Raw genomic sequence first — 13,705 nt, 5'->3', positions numbered from 1 at the left:
CAGACAAAATCCTAAGTGATATATCCAAAAAATAACCTTAATTTCATTCTGAGTCACCAACTATTTAAAATTTCATCTAAATTGGTGTTGTGCATTAAGAGGATAAGCTATTAGGGCGTCCTTAGGGCGTCATCCTAACTTACTAGGAAGATTTTTTTTTAAATAAGTGGACAGTAATTTATGGAGCTTAAGTACAGATACAGATAAATAAAAAGTTTCATTTTATGTAATCATCTGTATCCGGCATTTATTTGACAGTTGACATTTGTGTATTTTTGTTTTCGATAGTCAAAAAATTGCGATTGAGGTTATTTAGCGCATTTGTTATGTAAAATTTAATAATAAGAAAGTATAGTGTATATACTAATATATCGTTGAAAGATGTGTGATTTATAAGCTGATATAACAAGATTATTCGATAACTCAACTCTCAAGGACGCTACGCTAATATCAATAACAAAATGTTTCGTCAGATTTTTCAAGCAACAAAGCCATTTAGGACAAAATTGGTAAGTATATTAATTATCAAAGATTGTGTGTGTGTTTTATAGGATATTAAATACAAGTAATCTTTAGTTGTTAATAATGATAACAATAATTATTATAAAAATGACCTGATAACCAATAACCATTTACCTTTCGTTAGATACGTGCAGTAGGCGGCAATGGTAGTGCTTTCGAGAAACATAGCGTGACCAAAGAACAGCAATTGACGGAAGTCCTAAAGCGAGCAATGCCGGGCATCACATATGTGAGCATTGAGGATATTTCTGGTGGCTGTGGAGCTATGTTTGAGGTATTCATTTATATAATGTATTCCTTTCATTTCCTATTTATTAAACAAAAACGAATAGATTTGTTGGAAATATATTGTAACATTTCATACCAATCTGAAAATACAGACAGTTAAAGTAAGACTAATTTGATATGTAAACAATAGTCAATACTCTCTCTCTCTCTCTGCCGGATACTGATTATTCAATTATATTTCAGATTAGTATTGAAGCAAAAGAATTTGTAGGTCTTTCACGAGTTAAGCAACATCGCCTAGTCACAGATACCCTCAAGAGTGAAATAGCGGAGATGCATGGCATCAGAATACACACGACACCTCCAACTGAAGATAAATAAATTAAACACTAATATTACTAAGATATTACATAATATGTACAATATTATGTATGTAGGTTGTGCTTTAAAATGAAAACATAGTTGTTGAAGCTAAAAAAAAATAAAAATAGTTGAAACTGTTTGAAATATTTTGTTTTATTTATAATAATATGTTCTATTATTGTATATATTTTTATTTTATTATCAATATTGTTCTATGTTAGAACAGTTTTGATAAATGATACCTAATGAGATACCTAAACCTTTACAAAAATTAAGGGCACAATAATTATAAAAGTACTAAAAATTTACTTAAAAGATTTAATTATTAATAACTAGCTTTTCGCACGCGGCTTCACCCGCGTTTTCAAACAAAAACCCTCATAGTTTCCGTTCCCGTGGGATTTCCGGGATAAAACCTATCCTATGTCCCGGGGTAAAAAGTAGCCTATGTCCTTTCTCGGGTATCAAAATATCTCTATACTAAATTTCATGCAAATTGGTTCAGCAGTTAAGGCGTGATTGAGTAACAGACAGACAGACAGAGTTACTTTCGCATTTATAATATTAGTATGGATTTAAATGGACTAAATTGTATTCTTCACCTTTATTTCGTCTGATCTCTTGTGAAACTTTTAAACACAGTTTTAAACTTTGGTTTCTACATTTTTATATACCTTGTATCCGTGTATAAAATTTATAAAAGAGTACCTATCTGTCATTTGAAAATGATCAATGATGTCAGTGTCAAAACCGTAGAGGGAGAATGTACTAGAGATCACATCGGCGTATACCCGAACGAGATGGCGAATCCTTACGTCAATGTTGCCAACTATTACAAAAACTTTTTATCCGAAAAACTGGCAAAATATCTATAAATGTTTGGGTATTTTTTTGTAAGATAGGTTTATGAAGAAAAAGACAGATTTGAAAAGATTTTGTTATTTATTAACTTAACTAGCGACCCGCCCCGGCTTCGCACGGGTGCAATGCTGATACTGAATAGTAAATACACTACAGAAAAATTATGAACGTTGTATATAAAAACATAGCGGCCCGCTCCGGCTTCGCACGGGTATAAAATATATATAGCCGGGCGGCTGGCCGGTACCGCCGCAAACGCTACGTCCCGCAATTTTTAAATCTATACTAATATTATAAAGAGGAAAGGTTTGTATGTATGTATGTATGTATGTATGTATGTATGGTTTTCACGCATAAACTACTGGGCCGATTTTGATGAAATTTGGCACAACCTTTTATTGCGAAATATGTACCACGGGTGAAGCCGGGGCGGACCGCTAGTATATATATATATATATTCACTGTTGTATTGTATTGGTTCTTTTTCCACACCACCTGTGAGGTAAGAACCTTAGGTGCGTTTTTTTTAAAGAGGTATCCCCAGTAGGCCTAGTCCTCCTTTTTGGCATGCATCAATATCTGGAATAAATCGGACATTAGGTACTTTATATTATATCTTATTATATAATTATTATATATAATTATAATATCTATTTATATTATATAGAAAAAAAATTGGACTTTGTATGGAAATCTGTCAGCTGATTAGCGAAGTTTCCTTACAAAGTCCAATTTTTTTTACGAATTCAGCAAAGTTGTAGAACAAAAGTTGTTCAGTTTCATGAGTAGAAGCTCCTGTCTAAATTTTTCAAATGTCTTACCTTTCACCTTGTATATCTATATCAAATGAACAATGTATTCAAGGTATTTAATTGGTTAAGTATTAATGCTGTATTGGTTAAAATCGCTTCGAAAATTAGCCATTATTTGTCGTAAAAAGTAAATGACAAAAAAAGTTATTGTGGGTTATCCATAAGAGATAGACATATACCATCGCGGACTTTTCTGTAGACCTTTTCAATGTGTATAATACTTAGTACATTATTTTGATAAAACTCGTAGGGTTCAGCCAGCGTTTGCAATGTAAGCGGAAAAATGTAAATTTTTACGACATCACATTAGAAACCTCAAAAATAACAGTACTTCTCCACTATTTAATGGGTGTTATTATACATATAAACCTTCCTCTTGAATTACTCTATCTATTAAAAAAAACCGCATCAAAATCCGTTGCGTAGTTTCAAAGATTTAAGCGTACAAAGGGACATAGGGACAGAGAAAGCGACTTTGTTTTATACTATGTAGTGATGACTAATACAAACATAAAAAAAATCTTATAATTAAGAGTTAAGGATGGTGTTGAATCCTTGACCTTCAAAATTATTGACCTTTAAATAAAATTAACTTGTTATAAAAGTTGCGTACCTTGTCATCCACCTCAGACATTTTTTTTGTTGCATAGTGCATCCTAACTTTTATATATTTTCCGCAGATGGATTTAATTAAAAGTGAATAGTGACAGTCTAAAAATAATTGATTTTTAAAATGATCACTTATTCTTGAAAAAAGATTTTCATTAAGGCATCTTTTGAGACATTCTTGAGAAATAGTATGAAAATAATTTTTCTTACTCATATCTCTATTTTGACGGAAAATTTTCTCACTAAATGTACAAATGGCAACTACATCTTTACTAGGATATTGCAGTCCCCCCTTGTCTTTTTTATACAAGAAACTTTTAAATTTATCCGCAGTCAAAACTGACGTACAATCAGGACACTTAAGTTCTTTTTTCAGTTGACTTACAACAAACCCTGCGATATAAATAATAATTTGTTTCGAAAATTCGGTCAGTTTACTAGGATCACTTAAATAGTCGTGGTCATCCATAGTGCGGATAAAATCAATGTCACGTATCTCAGAATCATCAGTTTCATCTATTAGTTTAATTCTTTCTGTGGTTTTATTTATTGCAATTTCCGGTTTGGTATATGTTAGTATATTTATTTCCTGTAGAGGAATGCAATTACCTGTAGTGATGTGTTTAAGTTCACCATGGACTAGCATCCGTTTGAAAGCGGATTTAAATTGTTTGGCTGTAGGGTTATTGTTAAATCCACCTTTAGCCCTAATCGCGCTAAAGAAATACTCCAAGTGATCTTGGCTAAGCTTATACGTACACAGAAATTGTAAGGATTCACTTCTGGCATAATTTTCGTATAGAAAAATTATCCCTCGTATACAAATCATAAAGCCCAAAAATCCAGTCTTTCGGTTTGTATTAAGGATGGGCATGCCACCTAAATGTAACTTCATTAAATATTGATATATTTGTTCAAGAATCAATTTAGTATTTAAAAAGTTTCCCTCGAATAGAGGTTTTTTATGTGTATATGCATTCATATTTCTTGAATTTAATATGTCAAACAAGTCATTTATATTTTTAATAAATTCTACTGTAGCCTCCGAATTTGAGAAATTATCTATTTTAAGTTCTTCGTTACAAAATTCTATGGCATCAGCAACAGAATTACTGAAAGTCTGAGCAGCCAACTTTACTTTCATGATCTGTTGCCTAAAATTCATATGAGATCTTTTCAGTTTATTAGCTAGGTGAAGTCCTTCATTTTCCTGCAAGTCAATTAAATGTTTGATGTATTCCCAGGAAATAGTGCGTCCCTGCCTATCAATGATGGGTCCTTTCTGAGCCAAAGTATTCCGTACTAATTTAAGCATATGTGATGGATCTGGGTATACAATGTATAATAATTTTTTTGTCACCTACTTGGAAAGTAGGATCTATTTGAGTATCTTGTAAACAACACCCTAATAATTTAGCCATTGCAAAGTTTGTTGGACAGCCATCGAATGTAAGTGATAAAATTTCTACTCCACATTCATCATGAACGGTTTTAATACAGGTCTGAACTAAATTGGCTTTTTGGTATGCCGAAATACCATCGATTAAAAAGTACCCTAAAGGTATTTTCCAACTACCATTTATAGCAGTTAGCATAAAGACAAGGGCTTCCTTAGCTAATTGACCACTACTTATATTATTGCCACAATCTACAAACCCTATACAGTTTTGACCATCAAAATCTACATGCTTTCTAATAGCCATTTCATCGAAACATAGGGCGCAAAATAATTTGCGAAATGGATTCACTATACTATTAGCTAATTTGAGTAGTTTTATTGCTTCTAAAGATTCTTTACTGATCCCTGGACTACCGTCTATACACTGGTACCACCGTGAAAGAGTTCGTGGGTGAGGAAGGCATGTATTGAAATATTTTCGAACATGATCGTAGGCTCTTGGACTTATAAAGTGGAGAGTTAATGCAAATTTTCTTAACTCTACAGAATACTTCCTAGGTGCGGATTCTTTACAAATATATCTTTTTAAAAAGTCCTTATTTGCCGTTTCTATAGATGACAAAACATCAGCAGATTCTTGATTTATTAAACATCGGGCTTTTAAATCTTCTAATATGCTGCACAGTTCTGCATTCTTTTTCTTTAACCGCCACGCCCTTGTCCTCAATACTGCAATTTTCTTTTTTCTTTGCTCGGCTACACGTTCTTTATTTATTAATTTTTTTCTTAATTTGATTTTTCTCGGTGTTTCCACCTGGAAAAAAAAATATTAAGTTATTTTTTGCAAACTTGAAACAGAAATATATAATAGAAAAAAAATCTTTAAATAAAAAGTATTAAAATAATACAGTTTATATATTTGGGGAAATTAAAGCATGTATTAGTTCAAACTTCAAAACTATGTTACAGGCTTTAGATTCCCCTCACAATTATAGTAGTAGATTTGATTCCTTTTCCAACTTAAATAATTTTACAATTTTAAAAAATATAAGACCACACAGATGTACCTAAATAAGACAAAATATACTACTTATACAAATAACTCTAAACAGTTACAGTGCTCCCACGGTAACTCTTCAAAATATATTTTTTGGTCACGCTATAAAACCACGCTGTGGCAACATTTCCTATACGCCATTAAAGATATCACTTCGGCTGTTCTTTAACATTTGCTACGGTTTTAGTTATTGCGCGAGCACTATATAGTTTCACAACGGCGGCTCCTGCTCCTGGCCCCGTGATCGGCCACAAGCACTGTCACCATGCGCTGGCACCGGCGTGATGAAATTATTACTATACTCTACTTCATTGTTTCAGAAATAAATGTATTCATTCATTAATTTATTGTTGTATATGAAATAATGATATACCTCAAAACTTGGTTCAGGGGCTTTCGACTGTTTGCTAGTACTAGGTAGCTCAATAATATCCTGTAAAGATAAAGTTTAACTTCGGTAAACCAGAAAATTCAAATAACATAAATGTACAAAATGTACCCAAATGAAATTATTACTAACTAGCTATGTCCCGCGGTTTCACCCGCATTGCTCCGCTCCTGTTGGTCTGTTGAGATAATATATAGCCTAAAGCCTTCCTCGATAAATGGGCTATCTAACACCGAAAGAAATTCTCAAATTGGACCAGTAGTTCCTGAGATTAGTGCGTTGAAACAAACAAACAAACTCTTCAGCTTTATAATATTAGTATAGATATATATTTCACCATAATTTTATAATATAATCAATTTACCTCAAGACTTGGTTCAGGGGTTTTCGACTGTTCTCTTGTATTAGGTAGCTCAACAACATCCTGAAAAGATTAAGTTAGTTGAATCAGATAATACTAAGAACATCCATGTACAAAATAAAAGGTGTAAAAAAACCGGTGACTAATCCAGGCTTCACACATTCATATGAGCCGTGTACATACACAACAACACCTCATAAACTTCCTCTCCACGGTATGTCGTGCAGTTCTAAAATAGTGCAGTGTTGTTGCTCGTGGGAAAGTGCAATGAAATTATTAATTTACCTTAAGACCTGGTCCATGGACTTTTGATTGTTGGGCAGTACTCAGTCGCTCAACAATAATATCCTAAAAAAATAAAATTTGATTTAGTATAAATAGAAAATATACCCCTATAAAAATAAATTAATAACTTGTTTTGTTTATTATGTAGACGTAGCAACAAAATCGGTCTATGAATATTTAAACTACAACATTTAAATCCAAACTAAATGCATCACAAAAATTACTCACTGTTGTAAAAAGTGTTGGAATTGCATTGGGCATCAAATAGGTTTTTTTTTTCGTTTTTCGAAAATAACGCGACTCAAAATGTATAGAACATATTCTGTGACTTTTTCCTGGTAACCAGTTCTTCCTTCCGGTAGCTCGAATCCATCTGTTTAATGTACTTGTTTCTTTTGGAAACCTAAAAAACATATTTAATATTAAAAAAACATTTCACGATTTTGGGGAAAATTTTACCCTGTACTGGTATCCCTAATGTTAATCACATGATTATACCATAAATTTGAAACTACGTAAAAACAAATGGCGTCCTGAACAACAAGAACACTTCGTAATTTAGTCGGATAACACAAAAAAATGTTTACGTCTATTTCGATGAAAATATTATATATTTGTAGATAATTTCACATTAGAGTTAATGAAAATGTATCAACTATATCCAGTTCTATAAAACAATATACTTCAAATAAGTTTACTTACGTGTGAAAGGTAATATTTGGTAATCTTCGTTCCGGCCGATTTTTACAACCAATCACACTACAACGCACCATATTTTCACTTAAAGTCGGATTAAAACAGATCACTGTCAACGTTTATTAAACTTTGAAGTCACTTAACAGCGAGAAAAAACAGAAAACTAGCAAAACAATGGACTGTAGCCGCTTGTTTGGGACAAACTGCCTTTGTCCCCAACAAAAGAAATCGCATAACATGAGAGAAACAAAAAACAATGTTTCTGTCTCGCTTGCTCTTAGCTTTATAGTCATAAGTGTATTTCTCTCACGCATTACTTGTCATTTTAGTGCCTCCTCTATGGTTCATTCTCACTCTACGGTCAAAACGGAGCAGCCTGCAGCTCCTTTCAAATAACAACATGGCGCTCAACCTAGTTGTAAAAGTTCACCCTGTAGTTTTATTCCAAATTGTTGATGCTTATGAGCGTCGAAATGCCGACTCTCATCGAGTTATCGGCACCTTGTTGGGTAATTAAGCCTTTGATCAAAACTAAATGTTTTAAGTGGTTTCGCCGACGTCACGTCTTTACGATTGCAATTTTCTCTTTTTATAGTTTTGTGTGAAAAACAAGTGATTATTAGTGATATTTGTCATAATTCTATCATTATATTAACTTGCTTTCTCTTAATTACATATCTGTGATGGTTTAAAAGTCATAAAAAGCGAATAGTTTGAGGTTATATTTGTATGTTATGACTTGTAGGCACCTCGGATAAAGGAGTAGTTGAAGTGACGAACTGCTTCTGTGTGCCGCACAAGGAGCACGCCGACCAGGTGGAGGCTGAGCTCAACTATGCGATGGATGTGTACGAGTTGAATCGCAGAGTCAATGCCTCAGAAAGTATAGTCGGTAAGTACACATTATTCATTCAATCGAACTCTTAAGGTTTGTAATTGACAGTTGACTTATATAAAAGTTACATTAAAGCAACAGCACTGTGTATAATTATTTAATAATTAATACTAAATAATATTAAGATCAATACATATTATTTTTCACTCAGAACCATCTAGGAATTACTATCGTTGTATTATTTTATACCAGCAGTTAACAGTACAATTTCATCAAATTTAAAGTGAAAATTAAACTGCCTAGATAACAAACATAATACTAATTGAACTTATAAGATACAAATGTAATTTTTGACATATAAATACAACAAGTCAAGAAGAAGTTTTATTTTTTACTGTGTTTTGAGCATTAGATCTTGTACAGGTGTGAGATATTGAATGGATAATATGTTAATACAAAATATATTTTTCTGAAGGAATATCTCCAATCTCCATCTCTTTCACCCTCTATTTAAAGCTGTTACTATATCTATTATCTCAAAGTATATGTAGTTTGTATGAAGTTTATACTTACTAATATATTATTATGTTGTATTGTGTGTATCTAGCATTAAAATTCTAATGTAATGTTCGTAGCACAGCAGTCTCGAATACAAGTTATAATCGAACAGTTGTGTTTCATTTAACTGCAAGCCTCTACCCATAGTTCAATCTATTCATGACATCACACCGACTGTACACCATGACAACCATAGAATGCAAATTTGTACAATATAAAACATCCATTGTATTATTAATATCCTCCTAATATTAAAATTGTGAAAGTTTGTAAGAATGTATGGATGTATGTTTGCCACTCTTTTTCTTGAAAACCACTCAACGATTTTGATTGTACTCTGTAGTGGCAGAAAAACATAAGCTTACACACTATAATTGCTTGAGTTAAAGGATTATTGATTCAAACACGACAGACACGGGTCTCCTATGAGCATAGGCCATTGCCCACCGAGTGTGGATTGGCAGATGTAATAATGTAATACGTTGTCGAATTTGATTTTGAAGGAGAAGAATGTTTGGATAGGTCTTTTTTGTCTAAATGCAAAAATTAACCTTTTGTGAAGTTTTATACTGTATCTATTGTTCTTCATTTGTTGTATGAAGAATCTTAATAGTTTTATTGATCATATTAAAAAACATTGATTTATTAAAATTATAATTATTATGTCAAGACTCAATGGTACTTATACTATTTTTGTAATAAATAATAATTAATTAACTTATTAAAAATGATCTGGTATGTCGCGATCAGGGTGGTGGGCGACGGGCAACGAGGTGACGAACCACTCGTCGGTGATCCACGAGTACTACTCGCGCGAGTGCCGCGAGCCCGTGCACCTGACGGTGGACACGTCGCTGGCGGGCGCGCGCATGGGGCTGCGCGCCTACGTGTGCGTGCCGCTGGGCGTGCCGCGCGGCAAGCAGGGCTGCATGTTCACGCCCATCGACGCGGCGCTCGCCAGCTACGAGCCCGAGCTGGTGGGCCTGCAGCTGTGCCAGCGCACGCTGGGCGCGGCGCGGCGCCCGGTGCGGCCCGCCAGCGACCTGGCGCAGGTGGCCGACGCGGCCGGCGCGCTGGGCCAGCTGCTGGACCAGGTGCTGCGCCACGTGGAGGAGGTGGTCAGCGGCGCCGCGACCCCCAACAACGCGGTGGGCCGCGAGCTGCTGCAGCTGGTCACCGCGCTGCCCAGCCTCGCCGCCGACAACTTCGCCGACGCCTTCGCCTCCAGCGTCAAGGACCTGCTCATGGTGCGCACGCATTCATTTTAACATTTATGTGCCTATGTTTATGTCAATTCTCACTTGCGATTCCAGTTATGGCTTCTGTAAAATTAATACATTCATAACATTCGCCAATATTTACTTCAGTTTTCATATCTAACTTTACCTGAAAATTGTTTTATTAATATTTTTATAGATAACTTCATTAACCCTGATCCATATAAATAATAAATATTAATTAATATGTGAATTGTTTTCCAGGTGGTGACTCTCGCGCAACTTATCAAGACTCAATTACAACTAAACGAGAAGCTGACTCTCCTCACCTCACAGTAGAGCTGTTCCGGGTGTTTGTGTATACAATCATATAAACAAGTGGATATTTTCGTTGCTGTCAAATTGTTGATAATCTACTGTCTACACCACTGCGCCAAACAAATCTTATTTAAGGAGATAAGCTGTAATTAAATGTTTTGTAAAATAATATTTCTTTTAATAAATAATTATTATACCATTCCAGATATTATTTTTAACTTACATTACACAAATCACCCTTAATTATTCAAATATTTATTTCAATATCAAATTTAAGTTGATTCATCATCATTTCTTGTCTAGTTATCAAACCAGTTTTAAACAAGCAGCCTCATGTACAACAGGATCCATTTCTTTCAATGTTAAAATTTAAAAAAAGCTGCTTTGAAAATGCTGACACGTATATAATATATTCAGACTACTAATAATTATTAGTCGATACCAATAAAAATCTTGCATTTTAATCAAATATTAAAAAACCGGCCAAGTGCGAGTCGGACTCGCGCACCGAGGGTTCCGTACAAACCTGCAATTTTTTTTTTCACGGGTTAAAGGCAATTAGATCTAAGTATTTGATATGAATTTCAACTTGATAGCTCTACGCGTTCATGAGGAAAAAAGTAATAAGTTTATATTTATTAAAAAATAAATATTTATATTTTGTAATGTAACTAAAAATTTAAGGTTTTCGGAATTTTTCCTTTATGTGTGCTATAAAACGTTGCTTCATGCCAAATTTCAAGATTCTAGGTCGACTGAAAGTACCCTTTAGGTTTTGATTCCCTTGCGAGTACTTGCGAGTTTCAAAATATGCAGCTTAAATTGCTGTTTCTTTTGATTGCGTTGACATAGAAGTTTGATTTTGTTACAGCTTAAAGGTATTATAGACCTGAGTATTTGGTATGAATTTCAATTTAATACCTCTACGCGTTTATGAGGAAATGGGTAGTAAGTTTAAAATTATTTAAAAAAAAATATATTATGTGATGTAACTAAAAATTTATGGTTTTCGTTATTTTTCCTTTATCTATGCTATAAGACGTTGCTTCGTACCAAATTTCAAGATTCTGAATTCACGGGAAGCACCCTGTAGTAGTAGTGTTTTGATTCCCTTGCAAGTGTCGAAAATTTGCGGCATAAACGGCTGTATCTTTTGATTGCGTTGGCTTAGAAGTTTGATTTTTTCACAGCTTCAAGGGACAGTAGACCTAAGTAATTGATATAAATTTCAGCTTCATACCACTACGCGTTCCTGAGAAAAAGGGTCTTGACAGACGGACGGACGGACGGACGGACAGACGGACAACAAAGTGATCCTATAAGGGTTCCGTTTTTTCCTTTTGAGGTACGGAACCCTAAAAAGTACCTAAGATGCATTAATATTGTTTATAAACCATCAAATATTTATAATAGAGTATAGACTACTTATATCTGATCAATGTAACATACAAATATGTATAAAAGATTTTATTTTATTGTTTTTATAAAAAGGCTTTAAAACTACAGGACCGATTTCAACCAGTTTTCGCCTAAAGATAGATAGCTACGTTGTCACGATGTAACCAGTAACATGACAAATGAACAAGCTATGTTTACTAAGGTGTAATATTTTTTTTTCAACTGTATCTTGAATATAGTTAATATTATGTTAAAATAAGCCATGAGAAAATACGTGAAGTAAGTATGTACTGTTTTTATGAACCTTGATCACCTGATATCTGGAAATTGGCCCAGAGACTAAGCTAGCGGGTAGGCATACTATGGTAGCACATACACATAGCACATACATAACACTACCCAATCGCACAGTATTACCATCCTACAGTATGGCGACGAATGTACTTGTGCAGAGAAACGGAGGGGAACTGGCGGGGGGTCGGGCGACGCGGGCCGCTTAATGCAATCACGCTGAGTTTGCATTAACTATCGCGAAAGGACGACGCAGTCGTATTTTTTGTGTAATAATTTTATTATACATAGGTACTTACATATTCTATTATGACGCGCAAAAACTGTTCCGTTTACGGATGTAAATCTACATTGAAATCCCAGAAGGAAACAATATTTCAGAAAGATTGTATTAATTGTATCTGTTGAATTAAAATCAAAGCTATGTATATGCTGTCCTCATTATTTTCTAATCAGATTGTATATCCCAATGCGAATGCATTACTTAGTTAAATGGTATAATATACAATTAAGAACATCCAAAAATAAAGTGTCCACGTAAATAATATTTAGCAGTGCAATATCTGTAATTATATATTTATGAACAAATAATTACATCAGATTTAATAATCGCAATTATTTTGAATGTACATATGAATAAATGATTTCATCATAATATTAATAATCAAAATTGTTTTATTTCCCATTTGTTGCAACCCTAGCGTATTTTCGTGTGGCAGCGTAAGTACCTACGCTGGCGGCGGCATCGCGCGACATCAAAGGCGATTCCTTACTGTAGGAAATAATATTGTAATACTGTGCCAATCGTCAACATTTCATCAATCATCCGTCAGAAAATAGGTGATTTCTGGTAGCCTGGAATCTTGTACTAAGAGGGGAGGACATTTTCATTCGCATTTATGTTAGAATCTTGTTTCTTCTAGATTTTAATGGTTTGTTTTTTTGTTGAGATTCGTCGAACACGTAAAATTGCATATATTTATAAAATAAATAATATAACTAGGTAGTTTAAAAACTAAAAATTTCGTTTTAAGATAGATACCACTAAAAAGTAAAAAATAATTATTACTCTAGGAATTAAACAATAACCAATACATCCTTAGCATAATTGTGAAAAAAGCGTGGGGCGCTTTTCAAGAGCTGATTATACATGGCATTATTGCACACACACAAGATTTACATGAAACACAGAAAAATACAAACAGAGACGAAGGTTTGAGTATATCATATATTATGATTTTGTACAAAAATACAAGGATATATTATGTTGAAGAAATCGGAAAAAAATTAGGCGTACGGGGACTTTCGACGAAAATGCTATCTAAATGTATGGTGGAATTTTGTACCCATTGTAGGTCAGTTACAGGTCTCCAGAAAAGTCCGCTATAGGACATGTCTATTGTTTATCTGTAAAGAGAATATAATTATATACCTACTAGAATATATGTATTAAAAAATTGGTAATTACAAAGCAGTAATTGGAATGCTACCTACTTATAGAAATACG

The 13,705-nt window shown here is 33.8% G+C and overlaps 2 protein-coding genes across 2 annotated transcripts; both read left to right on the top strand.

The window, feature by feature from the left end:
• Positions 1-265: 265 nt before the first annotated feature.
• On the top strand, positions 266-1,257 carry LOC149907342 (bolA-like protein 3). Its single transcript, XM_090103786.1, has 3 exons — positions 266-509; positions 647-796; positions 994-1,257. Exons 1-3 carry the CDS (start codon positions 462-464, stop codon positions 1,129-1,131), a joined length of 336 nt encoding a protein of 111 aa, XP_089959912.1. The 5' UTR covers positions 266-461; the 3' UTR covers positions 1,132-1,257.
• A 6,707-nt stretch (positions 1,258-7,964) lies between these two features.
• On the top strand, positions 7,965-10,713 carry eIF3f1 (eukaryotic translation initiation factor 3 subunit f1). Its single transcript, XM_090103689.1, has 4 exons — positions 7,965-8,090; positions 8,327-8,473; positions 9,725-10,221; positions 10,456-10,713. The coding sequence occupies exons 1-4, from the start codon at positions 7,982-7,984 to the stop codon at positions 10,528-10,530; spliced, it is 828 nt and encodes a 275-aa protein (XP_089959815.1). The 5' UTR covers positions 7,965-7,981; the 3' UTR covers positions 10,531-10,713.
• Positions 10,714-13,705: the final 2,992 nt, after the last annotated feature.

Source organism: Colias eurytheme, chromosome 7 (assembly GCF_061535395.1).
Source record: "Colias eurytheme isolate Ceu_HAF_F1 chromosome 7, ilColEury1 Martin Lab GWU primary, whole genome shotgun sequence".
NCBI lineage: Eukaryota > Metazoa > Arthropoda > Insecta > Lepidoptera > Pieridae > Colias > Colias eurytheme.
Note: the sequence above shows the minus strand (reverse complement) of the source record. Positions and strands in the feature narration are given on the sequence as shown.